The sequence below is a fragment of the Mugil cephalus genome, chromosome 19, assembly GCF_022458985.1.
Source record: "Mugil cephalus isolate CIBA_MC_2020 chromosome 19, CIBA_Mcephalus_1.1, whole genome shotgun sequence".
Taxonomy (NCBI): domain Eukaryota; kingdom Metazoa; phylum Chordata; class Actinopteri; order Mugiliformes; family Mugilidae; genus Mugil; species Mugil cephalus.
In genome coordinates, this window is record NC_061788.1 from 4,211,907 (window position 1) to 4,224,050 (window position 12,144).

The following is a 12,144-nucleotide window of genomic DNA, read 5'->3' on the forward strand; positions in this document are numbered from 1 at the left end:
AAAAAATTATAGCAAAAATTCTGCCTGTATATTGTATTTTTTCTATTTTTTAAAAACTTTTTTTTGTTATTTATTTGCACATTGAAGACATTGAAAACATTAAAATGGTATAAAAAGGATTAATTGTTGTGCAAGGGAGATGGAGAAAGGCTTATGAATTACCTCCTCTATATAAAGCAAAATGTATTCACAAATGTAAAGTAGCAATAAACTACAGATAAAATAGACAAGAAGGAGAAACAAAAAAATATAAATGTACAAATCATACAAATAAAATGTTAATTTTACAGATAATTGATAAGAACTGATACTGTAACAACCGTATACATCGTTTAATGTGCTGGTTAAATGAATAAACTCGTCCTTGATAAACCCAGAGGATGGAATAAAAGACGAAAGGATCAGTGTTAAACAGCATTAGTTTATTTTTCCTCAGGTTACTTCAGAAACAGGAAATTATGTACAAAATCTGGAATGTTGGATAAATGCATATCAATCATCATCAACATAATCATCATCATCATCATCATCATCACCACCATCATCTCCACTGCGACTGTTTCCAGAGAAACCTTAGAAATCCTAGCTATACATTAAAACGGGAGCGCGTCTGCATCTGCAATTTATTGCTGGTTTTACAATCGAGTCACTAATGCCATAATTAACTCTTTCCTCAAAACTGTTTCTTTTAGAAGTATTTACAATTTGATTAGTAAGGTCTAAAACTCCACAGAAGAACTGCTAAATAAATAAGAATATGGGAGAGTAAGAAGAAAAAAAAAATGACACGGATGAAGAAATTGTGAAAACATGTTTTCATCTCCCTAGATTGTCTACAATGTCAGACTTTTTTTTTTTTCCTTTTGCCATGAATAGAAAGTGACCCCAGAAATGATCCTGCCCCCCTAGTCCTAAAAAAAAACAAAAACAAAAAAACACCACAAATCATGAACAAAAACAAATAATAGATTCAATGATTTCATGTGTGAAGTATGGAAGGTTTAGGGCTACAGTGTAGTTAGAGAGAATGATTTTTTTATTTTATTTAAATCGCAGAATTCTGACTTTTTTCGCAAAATTTTGAGATTTAAGTCAAAATTTTGAGAATTAAGTCAGAATTCTGATTAAAAAAAGTCAGAATTTTAACTTAAATCTTACAATTCCGACTTTTATTCTAAGAATTCCGACTTTATTCAAAAGTTGGAGAAATAATTCTAAGATTAAAATCAGACTTTTGACATTAAACTTAACATCAGAACTAAAAAAAGGTTTAAAAAAAAAAAAAAAAAATTAAAACAAAAAATCATTCGTTCCAACTACAAATTTTAATTTTTTTTTCCAGTTGCCCTAAACCTCTTCCATAGTGAAAAATACATTAAGTCGAGTGAAAAAATTTGGGAATTTTTTTTTAAAGTGAAGTTTTTAAAAACTAACGGTGCATCTTCATTTTTTAAAACGGCACAACTATTATTTTTCATTTTTAAAGGGATAAAAATTTTAGTTCATCACCACAGTGTTTTCAGTTTGGTTCAACCGGTGCCGTCGAGGGAATGCTAATCGTTAAAAAGGATAAAACACAATTGTATATATATATATATATATTATATATATCGTAGAAAACGTGGTCACAAATATGCTGCTGGAATTCGTGGGGCCATTATATAGCATGTGAATCTTATCATTTCCGTCTCTTTTTTTTTTTGGAAACACGTCTCACTGGACAAATTATTCACCTCACCAATGAATGAGTATTAACAGGCTGAAAACACAGTTTTTCCTTTAACTCTTGATTATTTTTGCACACATGAACATCAGGAGACACCGGATCCTACGCAACAGATGGTTTAAAAAGTCTCAGGCAAAGTTTTTACACAATGCAGAGATATCTTCTTCTTTTTTTTTTATTTTTTTTTTTATTTGTCGTAAGCACTATCGTATATATTTCCTGTGCCGTTTCATTACAAAGAAAGATTTTCACAATATAAAAAATCATGTAAAATCCATCAGGGATTACTAAAAGGTCGCTTTTTTATTTTTTTCTTCCTTTTTGTGACAGAAAATAAAAGCTTTGACTATTGCTTTCAAGCTGCTGCAAATGTACCCAGGAGGTGGTGATTATGTGGATATTGCTTGGATTCTGGGGTTTAAAAATAAAAATTAATAAAAAGAAGAAGAAGTTGACCCCCCCCTCCCCGACCCCCACCCGCTGTTCAAACAGTTCAAGGTCTATGGCACTTTACAACACTTCTTCCAATTCTCTGTACAGCAAAGAAAAATGAAAATAAAAAGAAAAGAAAAGCCAAAGTGATGAGTAAAAAGAACGATGATAAAACATCTTTTTTTTTTTTAATATATATATATATAGACACAAAAAAAGGCAACCTGTGGTCTTCTCCCCTGTTAAAAATAAAAATAAAAACTGACAGATGTTGAAACCCTCGCTTCACCCTGTAATAAGGCTGCCTTATTAACATTAACCTTATTCTGATTCCTCTCTTACGTCGTCTCCTGCTTTTACCTGCAAATTTCTTCAATCAACTTGCTTTGGCTAACTAGCTTAACCGCCAATAAAAAGCCTTTTTAAAAACTCTCTGAAATCTGGTGGAAACAGCTGTTTGACTGAAAAGCTTAAAACACACATTTCTCCCAAAAACAGTACGTTAAACCCGACATAATAACCCCGCAAAAAAACACGATTAAGGTTAAGCTCCTCCCCTCCAATATGTGAATTCGTATTTCCGTGTGATCCATCTGTATTGCGAAGTATATTTTTCCCACGTAGCAAAAAAGGGTGTTGGGGGGGGGGTGAGGTCTGGGTGTGATATTCCGAGCAGCTGAGATGAACCGAGGACGGAGGAGTCTGTTTTTGTTTTTTTTAGTTTGTTTTTTTTTTTTTTTTTTTTAAAAAAGGAAGCAAGTGGAAACGGGCGGGTGAGGGAGGTGTGAATGATTTCCTCTTCTCGACTCTTCGATTCAAAAAAAAAAAATCCGCCTCCTCGTTCTACATCCTTCTCCACGCGACACGAGCACGTAACACTGTCCTCCGCATGTACGTATACGTCAGAGCAGAAAACGGTTTCAACATCTTAAATAAAAAAAGAAAAAAAACAAGGAAAAAAGGCAAAAACAAAAAAACAAAAAAAATATGACAGAAGTGAGGGAGCCCTGCCCCCTAGTGGTCAGATGTTCAACTCCAGAAATAAAATGATTGATGTGTTTAGGACTTTAAAAAAAAAAAAAAAAAAAAAAAAAAGATCTGTACAGAGACCACAGTATTTGTCATATCTTCAGCTTCTTTTGTATAAAAATATATATATACCACAGTGTTGGCCTTTTTGAGGACACGTACTCGCAGGTGTTTTGCCGCTGTCTCGCTCTGATCCCACTACATTCAGTGGTTTGTTTTTTTTTATTCTCCCCGTTTAGTCAAGGCTATGGAGGATCTCTTCTATAAATAGTCCCAACAGGTATCAACAGACGAGTCTCTTTCTGTGTATAAAAAAATATGACAACGTAAATCTCTCGTGTGCGCCCCCTCCCTCCCCTCCCTCCCCCTCCTCCACCCGTCCCTTCCTTCCTCTTTACACTAACAAGAGGTCAGTTTTAGTTGAGTCTATGCTTGCACTTCTCGAATTATAATCATATCCACAGTGGTCGGAAACGTCTTCAGGAGGGACACTGCATTCCCGTGGTCGATATTCACAAAGCTGTATCCGTTTGCCTGCGAGAGAAGACAAAAAATATATATAAATATCATTAAAGAAACTTTTAACTTGAAAGTATTTGCAAAGAGAGCAGAATACCTGCAGTATTTTATCCCCAGGCTGAAGGATCTTAGATGCCGGTCCCTCAGGTTGGACCCTTGTCACAAATATACCCTAAAAAATTATGATAAATAAATAAATGAAATATGCAGCCAATGCAAAACAAGTGACGTTTCTTCAATGACGAGTTTCGTGTGAATTTACATTGTCATCGGGTCGGAAGGGGTTTCCCCGGCCTCCCACTCCTCCTGATATACTGAAACCCAGCTCTGGATTCTTCTCCACTTTCACACGGATCTGAAACACACCCACATATTTTAGTTTTTTTTTTTTTTTTTTTCTCACACAATTTTCCAACGTTAGAAGGAAACCAACATTTTTTTTTTTTTTTTTTTTTTAACTGCAGGTGACAAAACTTGAGGAAGTAACAAGAATATCTGCTTCAATGACTTGAAAAACTCTCATAGTTGATATGTCTTCAAATAAATGGCAACTAGACGAGACAATAATTTAATTTAATTACAACAGAAGCTTGTTAAAGGACTAAATTTAAGGTCATTTGGAGTTTGACCCAGTTTGAACCAGTTTGAACAGGAGGTTTATGCTTCTGTATTAAACGGGTCATAAGTGAAATGCGATACACTGCTCATCCACCAGGGGGCAGCAACAGAGCTGTTCATTGAGACATTTCTATCCCTATAAATGACTCTGAGGAAAAATTAGCTGCATTATTTTATTGTGAGTCATCTTGATTTATTTAAAGCTGCATTTAGTTTTCATCTTTATATTTAAAAATTTTATTTTATTTTATTACATTATTTTTATTGCCTCCCCAGAAATGTTACGTTCGAAATGATCGAAGTTAAATCGATGAGGTTAAATGAGGAGGTTTGGAGATACAGACGAGTACGACTCGTGTTCAGTGAAATTTCATTGTTTGAAGAAAGTGAAGCGGGAAGTAGAAACAAATTAACCCGACTGGCAAAAAAACAAACAAACAAAAAAATTATTTTGTCCATTGAAATGCTTTCTCAGAGTTTCCTCATTCAAAAACTAAATTTTTAACCACTGACTGTTTATTCTATGGACAAACCCATCGTGACATCACCCACTAGATTCTGAACCTTGAAAATGAAGCCCTCAGTGGGCGGAGCCTGTGGTCGCCATGTTGGATGATTTTTACTCCGCCCACACTTGGATACTCCAAATATGGACATGGGGGTCGTGTTGGGGAGGAGCTAAAGCAGCCTGGACGTCGAGACCCGCCCACCTCTACGCTACCTGTTAGCTGAGGCTAACACCTGTCACTCAAAGCGGGAATGCCCTTAATTATGCAGAATTTAAACCTAAATATGTTTAAAAACACTGTAAAGTTGGAATTTTTAACATGGGGGTTTAGGGAGATCTGCTACCTATGGAGCCTCAAGTGGCCACTCGATGAACTGCAGTGTTTTTTGCGCATGGGCTTCACTGCTCCAACAATAAGCTAAAAAATGAAGTAGCTAGCATCTCAGGTTACAAAACAGCTTGTGCAAAATAGTGGGCGGGGCTAGCGGTTACACGGGGACTTGAGAAAACAATGCCACTTTAAGATCCTTCCTGCAGCCAGCAGTAGGTTGACTTAGCTTAGCATAAACACAACGAAACAAGGGGTCCAGTGCTCATTAATTAAAACCTAAACAACACACTGACTAAATTCAGAACTGAGCTCGACTTGGAGCAGCAGAATAAGAACCGGAGGCTTGTCAAAGGTGATGCACGGCGGCAACAACAACAACTGAGCTAACGAGCCGATGCCTCCGTCCATCATTCATCACTGTCTCAGCAGCGCAAACATATTCTCCGTAATTCCTGCAAACACCATCCTTCACCTCTTGCTGCAGCGTATCTTGCGGGACGCGAGGAGCACCCGGAGACTGCTGGGACACTTTGAGCATCAGGTAGTCGATGAGTTGCTCTCTGGAAGGGTGACGGGCCATGGACGACTGGCTCATCTGGGGACGAACAGAAGGGCCCATCTGACCATTCATCAAAGGCACCTGCAGGATAAAAAGTAGGCTTCGACTTAATACACAAATGTACAATGTCCATTTTTCAAGTGGGTGCAGTTTGTTAATATTGAACCTACTTTTCTGTGGGGGTCCATTGTGTAGCTTTGTGGCCCTGGGGAACCAAATATATCATCCTGAAAGGGAAAACAGGGACGATTACCAACACTGTACTCAAACCACATTTAAAACCGACTATTAAAAATGGCCGACACAAACGTGTTTCACGGGGCGCGAGGTGTTGATTTAGAAGAAAGAAAAAGGGAAACACACGTCGGATTAGGACGTTAAAAACAGACTAAACTACAGGAACTAATGAACATTAACCTCCCGGGTTTTAAAGTCAGTCTTAAAGAAGGACACAGCTTTATTCCTCCGACTACATTCTACCACCCACTTGCTCTATCATTTACACGCAAACGACTACTACCACTACTTAAACGCTGCTTACCTGCCGCAAACCGCTTTCATTCGAGAGAGTATGAAGTGATTCTGAAGTGATCAGAAATTGCCGCGAAGATGAGGAATGAGCAAAATGAGGATGTGAAGAGCAGTTAAAGGAGGAGAAAATTAAGGTTTCGGGAGGTGCTTTACAATCACGGGAGGAGGACGATGGCGCACAGAGACACTGATTATGACGTTCAAGAGGCTGGAGGTTTTAAAAGAGGTCGATCGGTTTCTATATGTAACTAAGGCAGAAAGGTTTTTTCTTCTACTTGTGGTTGTCATTGGGGTGTAACGATACTAAGGGTGGGGAATAAATATCGATATAGTAATATATTGCGATCTAAAAAAAGATCATTAACAACTTCCACGCCTCCACCACCACTTTCTTTTCTGTGCAAGTGCAATAAATTGGAAATGGATCATTTGATTTAATAATGAATTATCACTGATGTACATATATATATATATATATATATATATATATATACACACAACATGTATTTGAATCTGCATTTTAAAGTTTCTTAGTGAACCATGAGGAACATTGCAATATATCATAATATCGCAATAATGTATCATATCGTGACTCAAGTATCGCGATACGTATCGTATCGTGACTCAAGTATCGCGATACGTATCGTGAAGTCCTTGCCAATACTCCCCGGCCTCTAAACGATACACGAGTTTACCAATTTACACTCAGAGTAAATTTAATTTAAATGCAAATTTTAATATCGTTACACCCCTAGTTGTCAACAATAACCAGACAAATCGTCTTCCACTAAATGTTTTGTGCATAAAAGATGGACGAAACCAAAGTAAAGTACATGTTTGACTGACACATCTATAGATATCCACCCCTTGCTCCTCTCCATTGTCCAAATATGGCAGGACACAAAACAGGAGGTGACATCTCTACGTCTACGTCCATCTTTTATGTACAGACCTGGATTGTTAAACCATTTTTAAAGCGGTTTAAGTCGAGGCTGCCGCTTTATGACCTCTTTTAAAACATCTCCGTTTCAATGAAGAAGAGAAACACAAAAAACTAGACTCCATCCATTTGTCACTTCGAGCACCAAACAGGGTTTGAGATGAAGAAGAAAAAAAAAAACAAAAAAAACCCTGATGTTGAGAAACGTTATTCTTTCACTTGCCTATAAAAGGACATGTGAAAGATCCTTCTGAAGGCCCGCGATCACTTCTCAACATCGAGGAGAGAAGGAAACAGACATTTCCTTATCTTCTAAAGGATGTGAAACTAGCAGGGGGGGGGGGGCTGGCTTAGTACGATCTGCCTAACGAGGCCAAACTACAAGTATTCGCAGTACTCACACAGAAGCCCAGAGCTCCGTAGGGCTGTCCGTCCCTGGCGCTAAACACCAGGGACCCTTGGCTGGCATGCATATCCCTACAGCTGCCGTAGTGAGACCAGCTCAGCGGAGAGTTATTGGAATTATAGGAGCGAGACAGCGCGCTCTGATGACGTGGAGCGAAACGGCGGCGGCGGTTGTGGTGGTTGGTGGTGGCCATGCAATCCACCACGATGGAATGACACAGAAGACACGACAAAAAAGGGAGTTTACGGCATAATAAAAACACAAACATGCAGCGAATCGGGTATCTTGCATAAAGATGGGTTAGTAAAAGGATTGACCCCCCCAACTTTAGGTGTCTGCAAAAATTCTGACCTTAATTTGCAGAAATATGAAACTTCAATAATGAATTAGAAGACAAACACAAAGTCAGCGAAAACATTTTCACCTTTTCTATTTTCTTGGCTTCGATGTGCCGCATCACCTGGTCCCTCCAGTCCGCCGGCACCCGGCCCCCCGGGACCTGTCCTGCTCCGTCCAGGAGCGAGTGCTCGGACTTCACCCTGGTGTTGGGCCTGCTGCTGGGGCTGCTGTGCTGGTAGTTGAAATCGCTCACGGACATGGTCCTCTCCGGAAGCTCGTGGGGCGGAGGCCTGGCGCTGACGGGCCGGGAAGCACCCGGCGCGTCGATGCTGTAAGTGCGAGCCGAGAGGGGCCTGTGCACGGCCTGACTCATGGCCAGCGGCCCCCTGGCGAGGGTGTGAATGTCCCTGTACGTCATGTACTCCCCCTCGGGGAACTGCATGCGCCTCGGGTCGCCCATGGAGGTCGTGGAGGCGCTGCTGCTTTGCCTCTGCAGAGTGCTGCTTCTCGGCTGGCCACCTGTCGAGTGAAGTCTCTCTTTAGCCCACATGTCCACGGGCGGTTTGGGAGCCATGGGGGGCCCCCTCTGCTGGGGCTGCAGAGGGTACGGAGGCGCCTGATTACGGTTCGAGTAATTGGTGTTGGCTAGCGAGTGCGGGGGAGGAGGGAGGTAGCCTTGGTGCTCTGGCGGCATGGGCGTCCTCTGAGACCAGAGGCCATCCTTCGGCACGGCGCTGCTCGTGTACTGTACGTTGTACTGAGGAGGGGGCATTCCCATGGCCATGCCGGAGGAAACTGCATATCTGCTGGTGCTGACAGGAGGCTTAGAAGAAGAGAGGAGGTCCGAGGAGGATGCTGAAGAGCCGGGGTAGACCAGGAGAGTCTGGTCATTGAGTAGCTGACCCGCTGACTTGCTCCTGACGATGCTCTGGCCCTGACTTCCCAGGCCCGGGCCGGCCCCCGCCATTCTGGTCATCGCTGCCATTTCATAGGACTCGTCATCCCCGTCGAACGAGTACAGCTTCATTCCCCCCGTTTCCATGTTGCTGATGCTGTGAGACTTCATCACCTGCGGGGGGTGGCACCTTCTCTCCGGAGACAGCTCCTCCGTGCTGCGAGACAGGGACATGTCGCTGTTGGCCGTCACGCCCGTCGACGCCACTTGCACCGCGGACGTCTCCAGTCTCACGGCTTGGCCGACGCAGTCGCCCCCGGCCGGCTGGTTTCCGTTCTGCAAATGATCCACATTGTCGTTGCCGTAACCCTGCTGCTTGCCGTTCAAGTCCCCCACGGCCACCGAGCCATTCTTGGTTTTGTCCAGGTCGCCCAGCTGGACCATGTTGTCCGTCTGCAGCTTGGTCACGTTCATGTTGATCTGGTCCCACTTGGTGTAAGCGTCTCCCATGCCGTTGTTTATCCCCTTCTCGATGAACGCCAGTCGGGCTTCCATCGACAGGTCGTAGTCGCCCATCTTCTCCGGCGGCGTCTGCTGGGACTTCAACAGAGCCTGGAGGGACGTCTCCGAGCCGTTGCCGTTATGCAGCAGAGGGGTGGTGTCTTTAGGCTGGTTCATGTTCTCGTCTTCTTGCCTGAAACGAGCGCATTTATCGCAAGAAAATGTCACATTTTGCTGAATAAAAGAACAAGGAACATGCTTCTTCTTATTTTTTTTAATATAATATTCAAGAAGTGAACTAACCGGCTTTTTGGAAGGAGGAACGGCATCTTAGCCTCTCGCTCAGGCGTGCACAGGGAGTTGTCCTGACTGCTGTCCGTGGTCAGAGACACCGAGTCGGACATGCGCGACGGCGACGAGCAGTTGCTGTTGTTCTGGTTGCTGTTGGCAACCGTGTCGTCCAGCAAAGAGTCTGCGTCTTTCCCGTCGTCTGTCAAGCAGAAACATCAACGTCAGTTCATCCGCACTCTCTCGTTTTTACATAAAATCTTTCACCGTTAACGTCTCAAACGAAACTCGTTACCTTTTTTGTCCTTACTTAAAGTCACTACTTTAGGCTGGTTGATGGAGATCTCAATAAGAGGAGGTCGCATCTCCGCTACCTTCATCTCGTCTTCTTCATCCGACAGCTCCTCAGAGTCCTGAACACAGAGACAACGCTCTCGTTTAATTTCTATCAAACCTCAGTGGTGCTCTTTCTGTATTTGTTGCAGGTTCGCTTCAGGCCGTCTACCTCCAGAGTGTCCTCGTGGTTCATCATGGAGCCCTCTGAGGATTTCAGTGGGATTCTTTGGGAGCTGTAAGACTCAGAAGTGTCTTTTGATTCAGTTGTGGAGGAATTCTGGAGACACGAGTTGGAGGAAACTTGAGGGTCTGTTGAGACGCCGTTGGAACAGGGGGTCTCAATCACCTGCACACAAACAAAAAAAAACCCATGAGCTCAGTTATGAATTAAAAATTAAAGAGGAACTAAAGAGACGACAGAAATGAAAGTGGCTGATTTGTTTTTTTCTATACTAAGCCGACCTTAACTCCCACGTCCTGCACGCCGATGTGGTTCCTCTCTGCAGGTTTTGGATCTTTCCCCGACTCGTCGCCCGACTCGTCCTCCTTCAGCCTGTGAGCCACCGACTGGGCCGTCTTCACCATGTTCTTCAGCTCCTCTGGGTACGGTGTCGGGTACCGCTTCAGGTTCCCCTCCTGCACGAACACGGACACATGCATATAAAGATTAGAGCCCGTGAAGATACTGGATAGTTGTGTCCAAACCAGGGACTTTCATGCACGTGGTACGAGACTGTAAACCTGCACCCCAGCAGCAGACTGTATCTGCTATATCCTTATTTTTTTTATCCTATATCCGTATTTTAAACCGTCTTTAAATACACCACAACGACGCAAAGAGAATGACTGCATTAAGATGGAAACCACCACATACGCTAGACATCTCTCATCGGTTCATGACACTTCTTTAAATTATCTACAGTCTGAATCCATAATGATAAACAAGACAACGTAATATTTTGGTACCAAAAGCAGAGGAGTGTTTATCTTTAAATCATGAGGTTCCATGATGATGTAGCCACAAATTTTCTTACCAGACAACAATAAAATAAATGAATAAATAAATAATAAATATTCTTAATTTACCAACTAATCAGAAGATTAATAATAAATACTGACAGCATCATTAGCTGTGTCGCAGTGTCTGTTTGCAAGTTTCCACCCAGATAACTGCAGCACCGATAAGACCACAAACATTTAATTAATATTCAGAATAAAAACGTCTCAGTCAGAGCAGAACGATCCGATCAGAAGGAGTTTTAATATCAGCTCCTCATAACCAGATGGTTTGTCTCTGGTTGGAATAAATCCAGCTTTTCTGATCATGTTTTTCTCCACGTGGGGTAAAAAAAATTCCAGAAGGGAATCCCCATCTTGATCGTGAATGACTTGTTATATTTGTGTTTAGCAGACTGGATGCAAACCACTCACTTCATTAAGTTATATTCTGCAAACTGTTCAGATGGAAAGATTTCAACTGGGTTAAAGAAATATCGGATTCTTTTTGTATTTCTTTGAGAAACATCATCAGCCATCATGACTAGATTAACATTCCTCCCCTGCTTCGTGTTGGAAACGTAGCACGACATCGTAAATGAGAGACTTTTCACATGAAACGACAACAAAAAGGGGGAAAAAATTCGTTGCCAAGAAATACTTCCGAGGCGTTTTCGTTAAACCATGCCACCGCTGCTGCCGTTGTTGTTTTTTTTGTGCTCATTTCCCAGTTAAGTGAACAGAAACAAATGAGTGCGACTAACCCTCGGGGGCGTCTCTCTCTCGTCCTTGTCCTCGTCGCACTCGAAGGCCACCTGAGCTCGGTGTTTGCGCTGCTCCTCCCACAGAGCCGGGTTGAAGCTCTCCGAGTCCGAGTTGGGAATGTCTGCAATCAAAATTCATGTGTTTATTAGTTTTTTTTTTTTTTTAATTAAAGTTTTCTTCAAGCACCTTGGTTGATACAGGTTTGACTCTGACCACAAGGTGGCGCACAGACAACGGGGAGCTGGAACTGGAGGGAGCTGTGGAGGAACTTGTAAATCAGGAGTTAACCCCTTAAACTCCAAAACAACCCAAGAAAAAAAAAATCATGTAGTGAGAGTATTTTGCTTTAATTTGATACCACGGTTAATTTAAAGGCTTTAAAATAAATGCAGCTCATTCAGAAAATGCAGAAAATACGTTTAACG

General features: G+C 41.9%; 1 protein-coding gene across 5 annotated transcripts in view; it reads right to left on the reverse strand.

Moving 5' to 3' along the window:
- Window positions 1-401: 401 nt before the first annotated feature.
- erbin (erbb2 interacting protein) overlaps window positions 402-12,144 on the reverse strand; it is a 52,063-nt gene continuing 40,320 nt past the window's right edge. For 3 of the 5 annotated variants that reach the window (XM_047569834.1, XM_047569832.1, XM_047569833.1), the window contains 12 exons: window positions 11,719-11,840; window positions 10,421-10,594; window positions 10,128-10,304; window positions 9,918-10,035; window positions 9,638-9,824; window positions 8,024-9,527; window positions 7,595-7,738; window positions 5,893-5,949; window positions 5,636-5,803; window positions 3,969-4,061; window positions 3,804-3,878; window positions 402-3,721 (listed from right to left, as the gene is read on the reverse strand). In XM_047569834.1, coding sequence (XP_047425790.1) covers window positions 3,614-3,721; window positions 3,804-3,878; window positions 3,969-4,061; window positions 5,636-5,803; window positions 5,893-5,949; window positions 7,595-7,738; window positions 8,024-9,527; window positions 9,638-9,824; window positions 9,918-10,035; window positions 10,128-10,304; window positions 10,421-10,594; window positions 11,719-11,840 — 2,927 coding nt within the window. In that variant the 3' untranslated portion in view covers window positions 402-3,613. The remainder of the gene's footprint in view (window positions 3,722-3,803; window positions 3,879-3,968; window positions 4,062-5,635; window positions 5,804-5,892; window positions 5,950-7,594; window positions 7,739-8,023; window positions 9,528-9,637; window positions 9,825-9,917; window positions 10,036-10,127; window positions 10,305-10,420; window positions 10,595-11,718; window positions 11,841-12,144) is intronic. The other 2 variants (XM_047569835.1, XM_047569836.1) reach the window with 2 other exon arrangements.